We start from the raw sequence: 12897 nt of genomic DNA, 5'->3' as shown, positions 1-12897 counted from the left end.
GTTCTCAGCGCTTCCGGGGTCCGGAAGACCTGCTTAAGCTGACTTCCCCTCTGAGAGGCTGTGGGTAGGGGCCCACAGAACCTCATCCCAGCTTCCCTGGGGCTAACCCGCCAAGGGTCGGGGGTCCCAAGCTGCACCCTGCGTCCCCCCTCATCATGAAAGGCCTTTTGGTTTCTGGATGGAGAGGAGCCCAGGGAACTTTCACCCAACACGATTTCTCAGACACTGCCCTTGGAGCCCCAACCATTAGCGGGAACACACCAGAGCCTCACGTAGTTATTTAGCCTGTGAAACTGGGCTGGATGCATCTGCTGTGTGTTCGCACATTCTGTACGTGAGACATTCTGATTCTGAAACTGGATGCTAATCTCCCATCCGCCTGGGATGGCCACGGTCAGCCCGGAGCTGTGTTTTGCATCCCAGGGACACCAAGGGCTGGGCCAGAGGTGGAAGTCAGGCAGCAGCTGGAGCTCGGCTTCCGCATGTCGAGGAAAAAGCATCTGGCAGAAAGGAAGCCACAGAGAAGCTGCGCTGGCCGCCTGCATTGTCTCAGGCCATCTGTTGGGGCAGAGCCAGCCCAGCTAGGAAGAGAAGGCGTCCAGTGGCATCTAGCCAAAGGTCAGCTGAGTCCAGAATCATGGAATTCGTAGTGCTGGAAGGAACCTTAGTCCCTGGTCTGACCCATGTCAGTAAATCCCCAGCCCAGCTGCTGCGTGTCTCCCATACAGAGCCCAGGGCAGACATCGTACTGCATCCCAGCATTCTTTCCCTGCTGAGCCTTCAGCCTACCGATCTAGGCAGCCGCTGAGTGTGGGCATCCGACCCCCTTGCCATCCCAGACCTAGTTCCGCCTTCTCATTTGACTGAAGGGGCTGCTGAGCCTCAAGAGGGGAAGTGAGTTACCCAAGGTCACGTAGTGAACAACAGGAGAAGAACGTGGTCTCCTGAGTGTGAGCTCAGGACCACTTCCTTCGTATCATACACCTGTTCTCCCCATGAATACAGCCTTTGTCGTGTCACTACTGATCTCATAAACTTGCTTTCTCCCTTCATTTCCACAACGGGATCCCAACCTCAGAACACAAAAAAATTTCCCACCATTTCCCCAGGGTGTTGCATAGGGAGCTGGAGCAAAACAGATGTCATCTCGTGTCACACTAATAGAGTAGAAGATCTAGATTGTGGAAAGTTATGGTTAGGCTTCTTTCTTGGCTGCTCAGGGCACACCTGGGGAATCAGTTCCCTGTTTGAGACTCCACATTTCAAAAATACAAAGACAGAAAAGACTCAGCATGCTCTGAAGGATAAAAATAGTGCGATGAGGGGGCTGAAAACCACTCTGTAATTTACAGTTAATTTTCAACAAGGGTGCCATGAAAATTCGAAATAACCTTTTAACAAAGGCTGCCAGGACAACAGGTTGCCCAAATATAAAAAAAAAGAGGTTAGACTCCTACCTCACTCCAAACACAAAAAATTAATTCAAAATGGAACAAAGACCTAAGTGTAAGAGATGAAACTATAGAATTCTTAGAAGATAAACCCATGATCTTGTATTAGGTCATGGTATCTTAGATATGAAACCAAAAGTATGAGCAACAAAAGAGAAAAAAGACAAATTGGACTTCACCAAATTTAAAGGCTTTCATGTTTCAAAGGACAACTTTAGCTTTTCACCAAGGAGATGAAAGACAGTCACAGAATGGAAGAAAAATATTTGCAAGTCATACATCTTATAAGGGACTTGTATAAAGCATATATAAAGAAAGTATAATTCAATAATAAAAAGACATAATGTTTTCCTAATACAGGCAAAGGATCTGAAGACATTTTTCTAAAGGATAATAATTTATAATATTATATAATATATAATACAATACTATATATATGATATATGCAATATATATATACTATATATACAATATAATATAAGAATAATACATATATGTGTATATAGTTAGTAATTAAAAGGTGCTCAATATAATTATACATCAGGGAAATGCAAACCAAAACCACAACAAGATACCACTTCATACCCATTAGTATGGCTATAAAATAAAAAGACAGGCAAGAATAAGTGTTGATGAGCATGTGGAGAAATGGGGACCTTCACAGGCTGCCAGTGGGAATGTTAACTGGTATACCCCTCTGAAAAACAGCCTGGCAGTTCTTTAAGATGCTAAATACAGAGGGGCGCCTGGGTGGCTCAGTGGGTTGAACCGCTGCCTTCGGCTCAGGTCATGATCCCAGGGTCCTGGGATCGAGTTCCGCATCGGGCTCTCTGCTCAGCAGGGAGCCTGCTTCCTCCTCTCTCTCTGCCTGCCTCACTGCCTACTTGTAATCTCTCTCTGTCAAATAAATAAATAAAATCTTTAAAAAAAAAAAAAAGATGCTAAATACAGAGTGCCCCTATGACCTGGCAATTTCTCTCCTAGATATACAAGCGAATTGAAAACAATGCCCATGCAAAAACTTGCACAGGAGAATTAGCAGCATTACTCATGATGACCAAAGAATGGAAACAATCCAAATGTCCATCAGCTGGGGGAATAAGTATAACGGGGTGTGCCCATGCGATGGGATATTCTGTGCCAAGAAAAAAAGAAGTGAAGTACTGTACACCCTTTGAGCTATGATAATATGGTTGAGCCTTAAAAATTATGCCAAGGCGGGACGTGGGGGAGGGAGAAGACAAACGAGGAAATAGACTTAACTGTAGAAAACAAACAGAAGGTTGCCTGTGGGGAGCCGGGTGGGGAATGGGCCGTATAGGTAATGGGGGTTGGGGATATGCTTATCCTGATGAGCGCGGAGTGATCTGCGGAGTTGTTGAATTGCTCTGCTGTATACCTCAAACTAATAGAACACCGTATGTTAACTACACAGGAAATATGTATATATATATGCCAAGTGAAAGAAACCAAACCTAAAAGACCACTGTGGTCTGATTCTGTATATGAAATAACCCAGAAGGCAAATCTATCAAGACAGCACGTAGGGCACTGGGTGGCTCAGTGGGTTAAAGCCTCTGCCTTCAGCTCAGGTCATGATCCCAGGATCCCGGGATCAAGCCCCGCATCGGGCTTTCTGCTCGGCGGTGAGCCTGCTTCCCCCCTCTCACTCTGGCTGCCTCTCTGCCTACTTGTGATCTCTCTTGCAGATAAATAAATAAAATTAAAAAAAAAAATCACTCCTGGGGCACCTGGGTGGCTCAGTGGGTTAAGCCACTGCCTTCGGCTCAGGTCATGATCTCGGGGTCCTGGGATCGAGTCCCGCATCGGGCTCTCTGCTCAGCAGGGAGCCTGCTTCCCTCTCTCTCTCTGCCTGCCTCTCAGTCTACTTGTGATCTCTCTCTGTCAAATAAATAAATAAAATCTTAAAAAAAAAAAAAATCACTCCTTGTGCAAATTCCCGGAGACAGTAAATATAATAAACCCAGCTCAGTGCCTGGCAGTGGGGACAGCCGCTGATGAATGTTACCTCGGGCCAGCCTTGTGGAGGCGTGGTGCTGTTCATCCCATAGAGGAGAAGACCTGGGGGAGAGCCTGTGTCAGCCCCCTTCCTACAGCTGGAGGGCTCTGGGAAGGGGGCAGGGTGAGTTGTCCTCAAGGCCCTATACAGCATGGAGAAAGCAACAAGAGAGAAGACTTCCTAGGAACACGTTTCATCTCCATAGAAACTCTAAATTGCTTCTCAGAATGGGTTGCCCGGTGAGATGGTGATGCCCTGTCCTTGGAGGTCTTCCAACAGCTATGGCAGTTCTCTCCTAGGGGGTGTACAGAGAGGGTTGTGGTGTCAGGGGATCATTGGAGGTGGAGGGCAGTGGCTTGGAAGGTCACAAAGGCCTCTGGGTAACGGTTCAGGACCTCTGCGAGCAGCTCATGGCCAGTAATGTCAGCAGTATTTGAACCACAGAAATGGCTTGCTGCACATCTGACGTCTCCAGCACTGTCCCCAAACGTCCCATCCCCTCGAGGAGTGACCACCTGTTAGGTGTCAGCTGTGGCTGAAGCCTTTCCTGATGCTGTCCCATGAGAGCCTCACACCACCGTTAGGCAGGTGTTCTCGTCTTCCCAACTACGGCTAGGGGGTGGTGCACTGAGGCTCAGACGGGCAGAGCAGCTTGGCTTTCCCCATCACACTAAGGCCTCCAGAGTGTCCTTCGCACTGGCACAAGCTGCTGCTCCCAGCGAAGTCCTATGGCTGCCAGAGAAATGAGCCAGTGACCTCTGGCTGCTTCTCTAGTGACCCTGGGGCGGCTGTCAGAGGATTCCCCCCAGAAGTCCCCTGGGGCCTGATTCTTTGGATGAATTGGTGGATGCCTAGGCTGGGTGTATCTTCATTGCCTTTCAGCACAGCCCTCAGGCTCCAGAATTGACTTTAAAACGCCAAAAAAATTTTTAAAAATTAGAAAAATTTTTTGAAAAGCTGGAGTATCCCGTATAAATTGCTCTGGCAGGAGGAATAGGCTTAGGCTTAGGTGCCTGGAGACTTCCCACCCAGTCTCTCCTCACCTTGTGACAGGTGCTAGGATATTGGGGGAAAGGCGTGTGGCAGTTTATCAGTGGTTACTGAGAGGGCTGAAGCCTCCTTCCCAGCCCTCCCTGATCCCACTGCCTGCCTCCCCCCTTCAGCAGCAACCATCACCCCGAAGTCGGTGCGTGTGCGCTCTCTACGGGGCATACAGAACTGTCATGTATGTTTCACACCAAAGTGTTTCTGTTCCTTCCGTGATTTGCTTATTGCATTCCACATCAGGTTTGTAGGATTTTATTTTATTTTTTTTTAAAGATTTTATTTATTTATTGGACAGAGAGAGACACAGCGAGAGAGGGAACACAAACAGGGGGAGTGGGAGAGAGAGAGAAGCAGCTTCCCGCTGATCAGGGAGCCCAAAGTGGGGCTCAATCCCAGGACTCTGGGATCATGACCTGAGCCGAAGGCAGACGCTTAATGATTGAGCCACCCAGGCGCCCTAGGTTTGTAGGATTTTAAAACTTTCTTTTTTTTTTTTTTACTGTAATTTCAGACTCCCAGAAAAGTTACAGGATGAGTATTGCAAATTTCTGTATGTACACTCTTCACCCAGAGACACTGATTACTTACATTTTGTCCCATCTGCTCGTCCTCTCTCATTTTTTTCCTGAAGCTTCTGAGAACAGCTTGCAGACACGGTGCCTCTTTACCCCCATATATCTTAGTGGGGGTTTCCCAAACACAGGGTCATTCCCTTACCTATCTATCTTCAGCAGAGGGACCGAAATCGGGGAATGAACCGGATTTTGAGATTTTACCGTGTAGCTTTGGCTCCTGCCTTTTAGCAGATGTGTGGTCGTCCAGGTGGATGGGATCACAGCCTGTGCACCCGTTCTCTTATGGATGGACAGATGGACGTTGGTCATTCCCATTTTCTGGTCACTGCCAAGGCCATGGTAGGGCCATCATCATTGTCTCCTTGTGCCTGTTTTCATCCTGGGAGGACTGGGCTGCAGCATGCCTGTCTCCCTTGGATTTTGACAGTCATTTTCAGAGCAGGTGCACCTGTCTTCATTCTTAGTGGTGCTTTACCCTCTCGTGCTCCAGTGGCTTTTAGTGCACCATGGCCTCTGGCTTATCTCTGGCTGTCTCTTGCATTGCTGTCACAGCAACAGGTGTCCCTGGGAGAACCTGGGTGTGACCGCATATGTGGCTCCCCACCCCGACCCCGCAGCTAGAATACAGACCTATTTGAAGTGCCAGGTGCTGCTTGAAATGTAGATGTTACCAGCTCCATTGCACAGATAAGAAAACTGAGGCCCGTAGAAGTTCAGTACCTTGCCCCCAGTCACTTGGCCAGGGCACGGCAGGGGTTGGGACAGAGACTGAATGAGTCACCCTTGCACTGTGCAGGGTGTGTGAAATGTCCGCTGACCCTCTAGTCGTGAGTCTAGAGAGAGATGGCACCGATGCAGGGTTGGTGTCCCTCCTTGCAATGTCTCACACCTCCCACATGCCTGTCCTTGTGTTGCTGGTCCCCTCCTGTCTGTGCAGGACTCATTTCCTGGAGGAGCAGTCTGCAGGGAGGACTAGAAAATTGATGGGGTGTTGGGGGCTGCCGTGAGCAACTATCCTGTCCCACCCTGGGAGTGTTGAAGTATGGGTGCTTCTCGGGGCCTCCAGAGTCACAGGGGAACTCCCCTCTGGGACCCCTCTTCAATCCTGTCCCAGCAGGAGAAACAGGGGCTACTTCAAAAGGAAGGAAGGGGGCTTTGGACCTCAGAAGTTTAGGGTGGGTGCTGGAATTGCTCAGCAATTCAACTCTGGCTTTTAGAGGTTAACTGTTAATGACTCCCATGAAAATCATGGTGCACGGAGTGCCCTCTTCTTGCCACGTGCCTGCCCACCTCATCTTTGCTCCTAAGAGAAGTCCTCTCAGCTGGTGGTGCCTACTCCCTATTTCACAGAAGAAGAAACTGAAGGTCATAGTGGTTGGATAAGGCATCCAAGCCCTACCCATAAGTCTGCAAAACCAGGGTACAAGCCAGGCCTGGAAGATCCCCAAAGCCAGCAGCTCTCCAACTCTCTGTGTTCGTTTATGTGGCAAACAGGGATATTTTCATACATTATTTAAGATGGGTTTTAAATCACATAAGTAATGCTTCATCAGTATTAAAAATGGAAACAAATCCCCTGAACGTCTCAGAGATAACTGTCTTTAATGATGTCTTACATAGCCTCCTGAAGTTATTTCTATGTATATTTTTATATGAGTCTGTGTATGTTTGTAGATATTCCAAATGATATAGCAAACATTATTGAACACTCTTTGCCGTGTACTCCAAAGGTACAGATACATGGGAAAAATTGTTTTAAATTTCTTCAAGAGCTTGAATAAGGTAGCGGTTTGAAGCACAAACTCTGAAGCCACATTGCCTGGGGTTTGAATCCCAGCTCTGCCCCCTACTGGCTGTGTGACCTTGGGTGAGCTCTTTAACCTCTCTGTGCCTCCGTGTTCTCATCTTGACATGGGACTTTTCGATGTCAGCTAGTCATTTCCCAGGACTGTGGCGGCTTACCGAAACCTTGCAGCTTGAAACAACAGACATTTATCTTCCCACCGTTCTGGAGGCCGGAAGTCTAACACCAGGGTGTTGGCCAAGATGGTTCTATCTGCAGGCTCTGAGGGAGAATCCTTTCCATCCTCTCTCCTACCTTCTGGTGACGGCCCTCGGCCCTTGGTGCTCCTTGGCTTGAGACGTTCTAATCCAGTCTCTTCTTCTGCCGTCGGGTGGCCTGCTAGCATCTCTCCACCGCCTCTGCTTATAAGGACACCTCCCACTGGATTTAGGCCCCGTCTTCAATCTAGGGTGATCTCATCCTTAACTTAGTAACATCTACAAAGATCCCCTTTTCTAATAAGGTCACAACTTTAGGTACTGGGGGTTAAAATTTGGACAAGCCATTTTGGGGGACACAGTGCAACCCGGGTATACAGGTGGGAGGTCAGCCGAGTTAAGGGAGTGCGTGGAGTACTTAGAACAGACCCACACGTGGTCGTGCTGTGGGCTCCTTGTTCATCAAACAGGCAGGCTGCTATCCTGCTTTCCCAGGACCCCCTCCCATGTCGCCCCCCACGTCACCTGGTGCCTGTGCACCTCGTACAGAGTGATGGGGCCATCCCATAATATTATCACTGGAGCCACGTCTGGCCCCTACAGGCCTTAAGAGCCCGTGAGGGCAGGGACTAGGCCTCTCTGTCTTGATAGACCAGCTCGGTCTTAAAGCTGCTTGGGGTTGGGATCATGGGTGGGACCAAGATGGCCTTTTGCCAGTCCTTTCCCTCCATCCCATGTTCCGCTCAGCTTCTAGCTAAGTCTGCACAAGGGACCCTCAGTTCCCCTCACAAGGAGTCATCACTGGAACTTCCCAAGCTCTTTCCCTGGGGCTGGAGCTCTCGTGAGCTGGGAAACTTCCATGGCTTCCTTCCCAACAGGCAGCATGGAGCCGGGCCCTGCCCTCCAAGCTGCCACCTTGCTCTGACCCCAAACTTAGGAGGGGCCTCCTGGGGCAGCCTCTCCACCCCAGAACAGAGCTTTTCTCTCCTCAGCAGTGACGGGGACCCAGACACCGGTCCAGCAAGTTGGGGACATGCCAATTGACTGCTCCTTCAGGGAGCTGGTGACAAAGTCCCCCAGATAAAGCCAGTTGCTGCATCCAGGCTGGGTCCCTGCAGTGCAGGGGGAGGGTCTCCCGAGTGTCTGACCACCCCATGCTCAGCCCAGTGTCCAGTGACACCTGGCCCAGAGTGGCGCTGTCCTCCCTACCAGCGAGCAGAAAGAAAATGGCCATGAATGATTTCTCTTTTCTGATGAGTTGCACTAAAGTTTCTGAGGCTCCTTACTTTTTTGCTGACAGTCCTGTTCATTGCCCAAGTTTCCTGTGGCTGCCCTTATGGGACCTTCAGCTAGAGTTTGGCTGCTGAGAGCGAGGACATGGGTGTCTGGGTCACCTGCTCTGCCAGCAGATGCCAGTTAGAAAAGGAGCAGCTGAGGCTAGGGGAGCTTTGGGCCTCGCTCCGAGTCACAGGAGCACAAGAGCCCTGAAGGGACAATGTGATGAGGGCACCTGCTCTGACCAGGCCGGAGAAGGGCCATGGGGCCAGACCCTCGGATCCCTGAGTCCCTGCTGACATTGGGCATTGGGTCACTTGAGCTTCTGGGCGTCACTTGCTCTGCAAAGTGCCTGTACCATGATGGCGCTTGGGGCTGGGCCCTGGGGCTCCAGCAGAATGACAGAGGTAGAAATGCCCAGAGCTGACACCCCGTCAGGCCTTGTTTCACTGCTGTGATTAGTGGAACAGCCCAGCCACGGAAGCTGTAAACTGCTGGGGACTCTCGCTGAGCCCACACAGCACTTGAACTCTGGGTTCACATGTTGTCTTGGGTACAAGCCAGGTGCAACTCACAGACACCTACACGGTCATTCTCATCAAATGTGCTAAGTCCTAAAATCAAGGCCACAAAGTAGAAGAGTTATAATGAGAAGAATCCTAACTAGAGGGCTGAGATGATAGAAAAACAATAGTTAACTTTTATTGAGTTGTGCGAAGCACTCGACCCATCTCTCTCTGCCTCGCTATCAGGTAAGGGTAATTTTTACCTTTTTACAGATGCTTAAACTGAAGCCCAGAGAAGTAGCATAACTGTCCAGAGGTCACACAGCCTGGATTCGAACCCAGGATTTCTAATAAAGCAGGCAGGCTTCTTCTGGATGGGTCTTAAGGGGTGGGGAGAACTTTATCCCCAGCAGTGTCCTATAAAAGATTTTAAACATGCAGAAGAGTTGAAAGAATTTTGCAGTGAACACCCATCTACGTACGGGTCTTTGCGCGGGCATTGACTTTCATCTTTCTTGGGTAGATAGATACCCAGAAGTGAGATGGTTGGATCATATGCGAGGTGTATGTTTAGGTTTACCAAAAAAAAAAAAAAAAAAAAAAAAAAAATTAAAAAAAAATTTTTTTAAAAATTGTCTTTTTCCAAAGTGATTGTCCCCATTTAGAGTCTCTCCAGTAAGGCTGGAGAGCTCTGGTTTCCTCCCACCCTTACCGGCGTGTGATGTTGTCTGTCTTTTTAATTTTAGCCATTCTCGTAGTTGCATCATGGTATCTCATTGTGGCTTTAATTTGCATTCCCCTACTGACTAATGATGTCAAGTAATCTTTCGCTGGCTTATTGGCCATTCAGATGTCTCTTTGGAGGTATTTTCAAATCTTTGGCCCGTTTTTAACGCGAGCGTGCTTGTTCTCCGTTTGATGTATGCTTTGCAAATATTTTTTCCCCGCCCGTGGTTTGCGTATTCCTTTTCTTCGTGAGGTGTTTTGATGGGCACAAGTTTAATTTGGTATGTTTAATTTATCCACCTTCCCTTTCATGGTTCTTGCTTTCTGGTCCAATCCACTAAACTTATGCCTGCCCATTGGAGACAATGTTGGTAACAGGGAACCTGAAGGAATCACTTTGGGCATTGGAATTACAGGTGGATAGGGCAGCCTGAGCCTCAGGAGTGCCAAGTGGGGAAATGCAGGTTTTGCTGAGGGGATGGAGGGCAGCTCTTTGTGAGGAGTTTATGGGGATGGGGGAAGGCAGGGGCACAGAATGGGAGTGCCTTTAATATTAGGAGACTGGATTGGATCCTTTAGGCAGTGCGAGCCATTGAAGGTTTTAGAGCAGGAAGGGACGTGATCACAAAAGACTCATGGCATGGTCCCCATGATTCTGGAGCCTGGATGGAGTTTATCCTTGGTCATCCTGTCCTCAGGATGAAGCTGGGACTTCCAGGGAGCTGGGGGCAGGGAGCGGCCTTAGAGTCAACTCTGCCAGTTGTTCCAGCATCCTTATGGGGACACCCACCCTGCCCCCTCTGACCTCCCCTTGCCCCAACCCTCTAGCCCCAGCATCTGCCAGCACCCAGGCTTCCTTGAGGTTTCTCTGGGTCAGGTCGCTCAAAGGGCTTTGCTCTTTCCCAAATCTGCATCCTTGTTACAGCTCAGCACGACCTGACACACTCTAGGTCACTCATTCACCTTGTCTGTCACCTGGCTTCTCTCCTAGAGGTGAGGTTTGTTGATTTGGTTTGGTTTGGTTTTTACTCTTGTTCTCTGCTCTGACCCCGTTCCTAGAACAACATCTGGAGCTCACAGGCCCTCGGAAAATATTCATAGTACAAGCGAATGGGAGATAGACCCCCTCCTTCCTCCCAGAGCCTGTTTGTTTGATCATGGCTTTGGTTCTAAGGAGAAGATGAGGACCTTTGTCCCCAAAGCCCAGTCCCCGCGTAGGACCACCCAGTAAGTGGAGGAAGCTTCGGGGCTACCACCTGCCCATTGCATAGATGAGAAGACAGACTCAGAGGGAAAGGACTCAGCATGGCCTCAGCATAGATGGTGGCAGAGGGGAAGTGCGAGCTCTCACTCCCAGCTTCCATGAGAGCCCTAATGTGCCCCTGGGGGAGGCCCCTGGCCAAGTGAGGAGGTTTAAAGATGATCAGGAAGCCTTTTGGTGCCAGAAGATAGTTTTGGGTTTCGAGGGTCAGAGGAAACTAACAGGCCCCAGGGTACTTCTTTCCAGGGTAATTCTGGCCTCCAGCCTTTTCACTTCTTTCCCAGCGGAGATGCTGTGACCGGACTTCAGGGCCTGGGAAGAGGTTACATCAGCATCAGCTGGGCTGCCCTGGACTTGAACTCCAAATGTGGCTCACTAAGCCCCAGTTCCACAGCCTGTAGCCATCCATGGGGCTGCCTCACCGCCCCTCCCGGCCCCACGGTGCCTGCAGCTGCCTCAGACACTCCTGTTCGTCCTGGGCACACTTTTCAGTGTGGACCCAGAGGGGAAATGCACAAGCGTCCCTGTGCACACAGCATCCATGAGAGGGACAGCTTCTGGGAGGATGTGGGAGTGGGCACGTCAGGAGGGAATTTTGGCCGGGGCCCCGCCCTTGCCTTTGGGGAAAGCTGTTCCCTCCTCAGGACTTCTGGATCTTGCAGCCCTTGAACCCCCTCTCCCCCACCACCCCGTTCCCCTCTTCTGTGCCTTTAGTGGGGCTCATCCTGACCCTCCCCAGAGCGGCCCCTTAGAGCAACCACTATCCAGGGACGCAGGCAAAAGACAGGCACCAGCCACATCTTCCTACTTGTGTAACTACCCCCTCTGTCTGATGAAGGTTTTCACCCCTGCAGATACCCTGAGAGATATAGTTCCTTGGAGTCCCCTGTGTCTCCCTGAAGCTAGCCGGGGTTGGAATTAGCTGTTCCCGCCACATGGTGTTCTGTTACATTTATCCCAATCTTCTGCTTCAGCTGGTTTCGTCTGTGTTGATCCAACCCATTTTATTATAAGCACCCCAAGGTGCGGATCATGGTTTGTCTCTTTTTTTAATTCCCCAGAGGACTGGTGGCTTCATAGATGCCTAATGAATGGGCACAGTGGAATTGACTGTCGGTCTGTTACACTCCGCTGTGTGGGCTGGCTGCAGCAGGGCTGATCGTTTGATTCTGTTCTCAGTCCTGTTCCAGATGTTGGCAAAGGAGAGGGAGAGGAAGAGAAGGAGGAGGATGGCATGGGGCCTCGGCCCCCGGTCACTCCGAAGAACTGCCTTCCCCGGCGGGGTATCAGTGTCCTGGAGAAGCTCATCAAGACCTGTCCTGTGTGGCTGCAGCTGGGTCTGGGCCAGGCAGAGGCCGCCGGGATCCTGCTCCAGGAGGCGGCTGGGGTGAGTTGAGGTCTCTTCACCTCGTGGCCGGTGGTGGGCAAGCACAGCTGCCTGTTTCTGCTTTCCTTTCTTGGGTTGGTCAGCTTTTCGACTGGGGTGTTTGTTTCCAGAACTGAGGAGCGAGAGACTGGTGGGACATTTGGTTCCTGCTTTGGAGAGCAGGTGTCCCCCCCTCTGGAGAACAGGGGGCTGTGTGGCTGGCGGGGGCTGTCTGGGCACCAGGACCCCTGAGAAGCAGGACTGGCACTTGGAGAAGTCAGCCAGGCATCCGGGATGAGAGCTGGAGGCACCTGAGAGATCCTGTTTCACCCCCTTAGTTGATATAAGAGAACAGGGGCTATGTGACGCAGGCAAAAGCTTTTCTGGAGCCAGGCTCTGTGAGCTGAGCCAAGGGGCTAAGATTTTTCTGAGGCTCACTTTTCTCCCTTTGAAACAGGGCCATTCGTGAAGGTACTCTGGTCCTGTGAGCATCACAGGGGAAGATAGGGAGGTAGATAGTGAAACATGAGTCAGAACCCGTCAGGTGCCACCCACCCCACGCGCTTTCTCTTATGCACCACTTCCTTTTTAAAAAACATTTGATTTGTTTAATTGTAAAAGTGATAAACATGTGTAGTCACTGTAAAAAAAAAAAAAAAAAAAAAAAAA

General features: G+C 50.1%; 1 protein-coding gene across 2 annotated transcripts in view; it reads left to right on the top strand.

Moving 5' to 3' along the window:
* RIN3 (Ras and Rab interactor 3) overlaps positions 1–12897 on the top strand; it is a 116625-nt gene that overhangs the window by 22503 nt on the left and 81225 nt on the right. For both annotated transcript variants that reach the window (XM_059182462.1, XM_059182461.1), the window contains exon 2: positions 12042–12249. In XM_059182462.1, the coding sequence (XP_059038445.1) occupies positions 12042–12249 (208 nt within the window). The remainder of the gene's footprint in view (positions 1–12041; positions 12250–12897) is intronic.

This window comes from Mustela lutreola, chromosome 7 (assembly GCF_030435805.1).
Source record: "Mustela lutreola isolate mMusLut2 chromosome 7, mMusLut2.pri, whole genome shotgun sequence".
Classification (NCBI taxonomy): domain Eukaryota; kingdom Metazoa; phylum Chordata; class Mammalia; order Carnivora; family Mustelidae; genus Mustela; species Mustela lutreola.
This window is presented reverse-complemented; position numbering and strand designations above follow the sequence as displayed.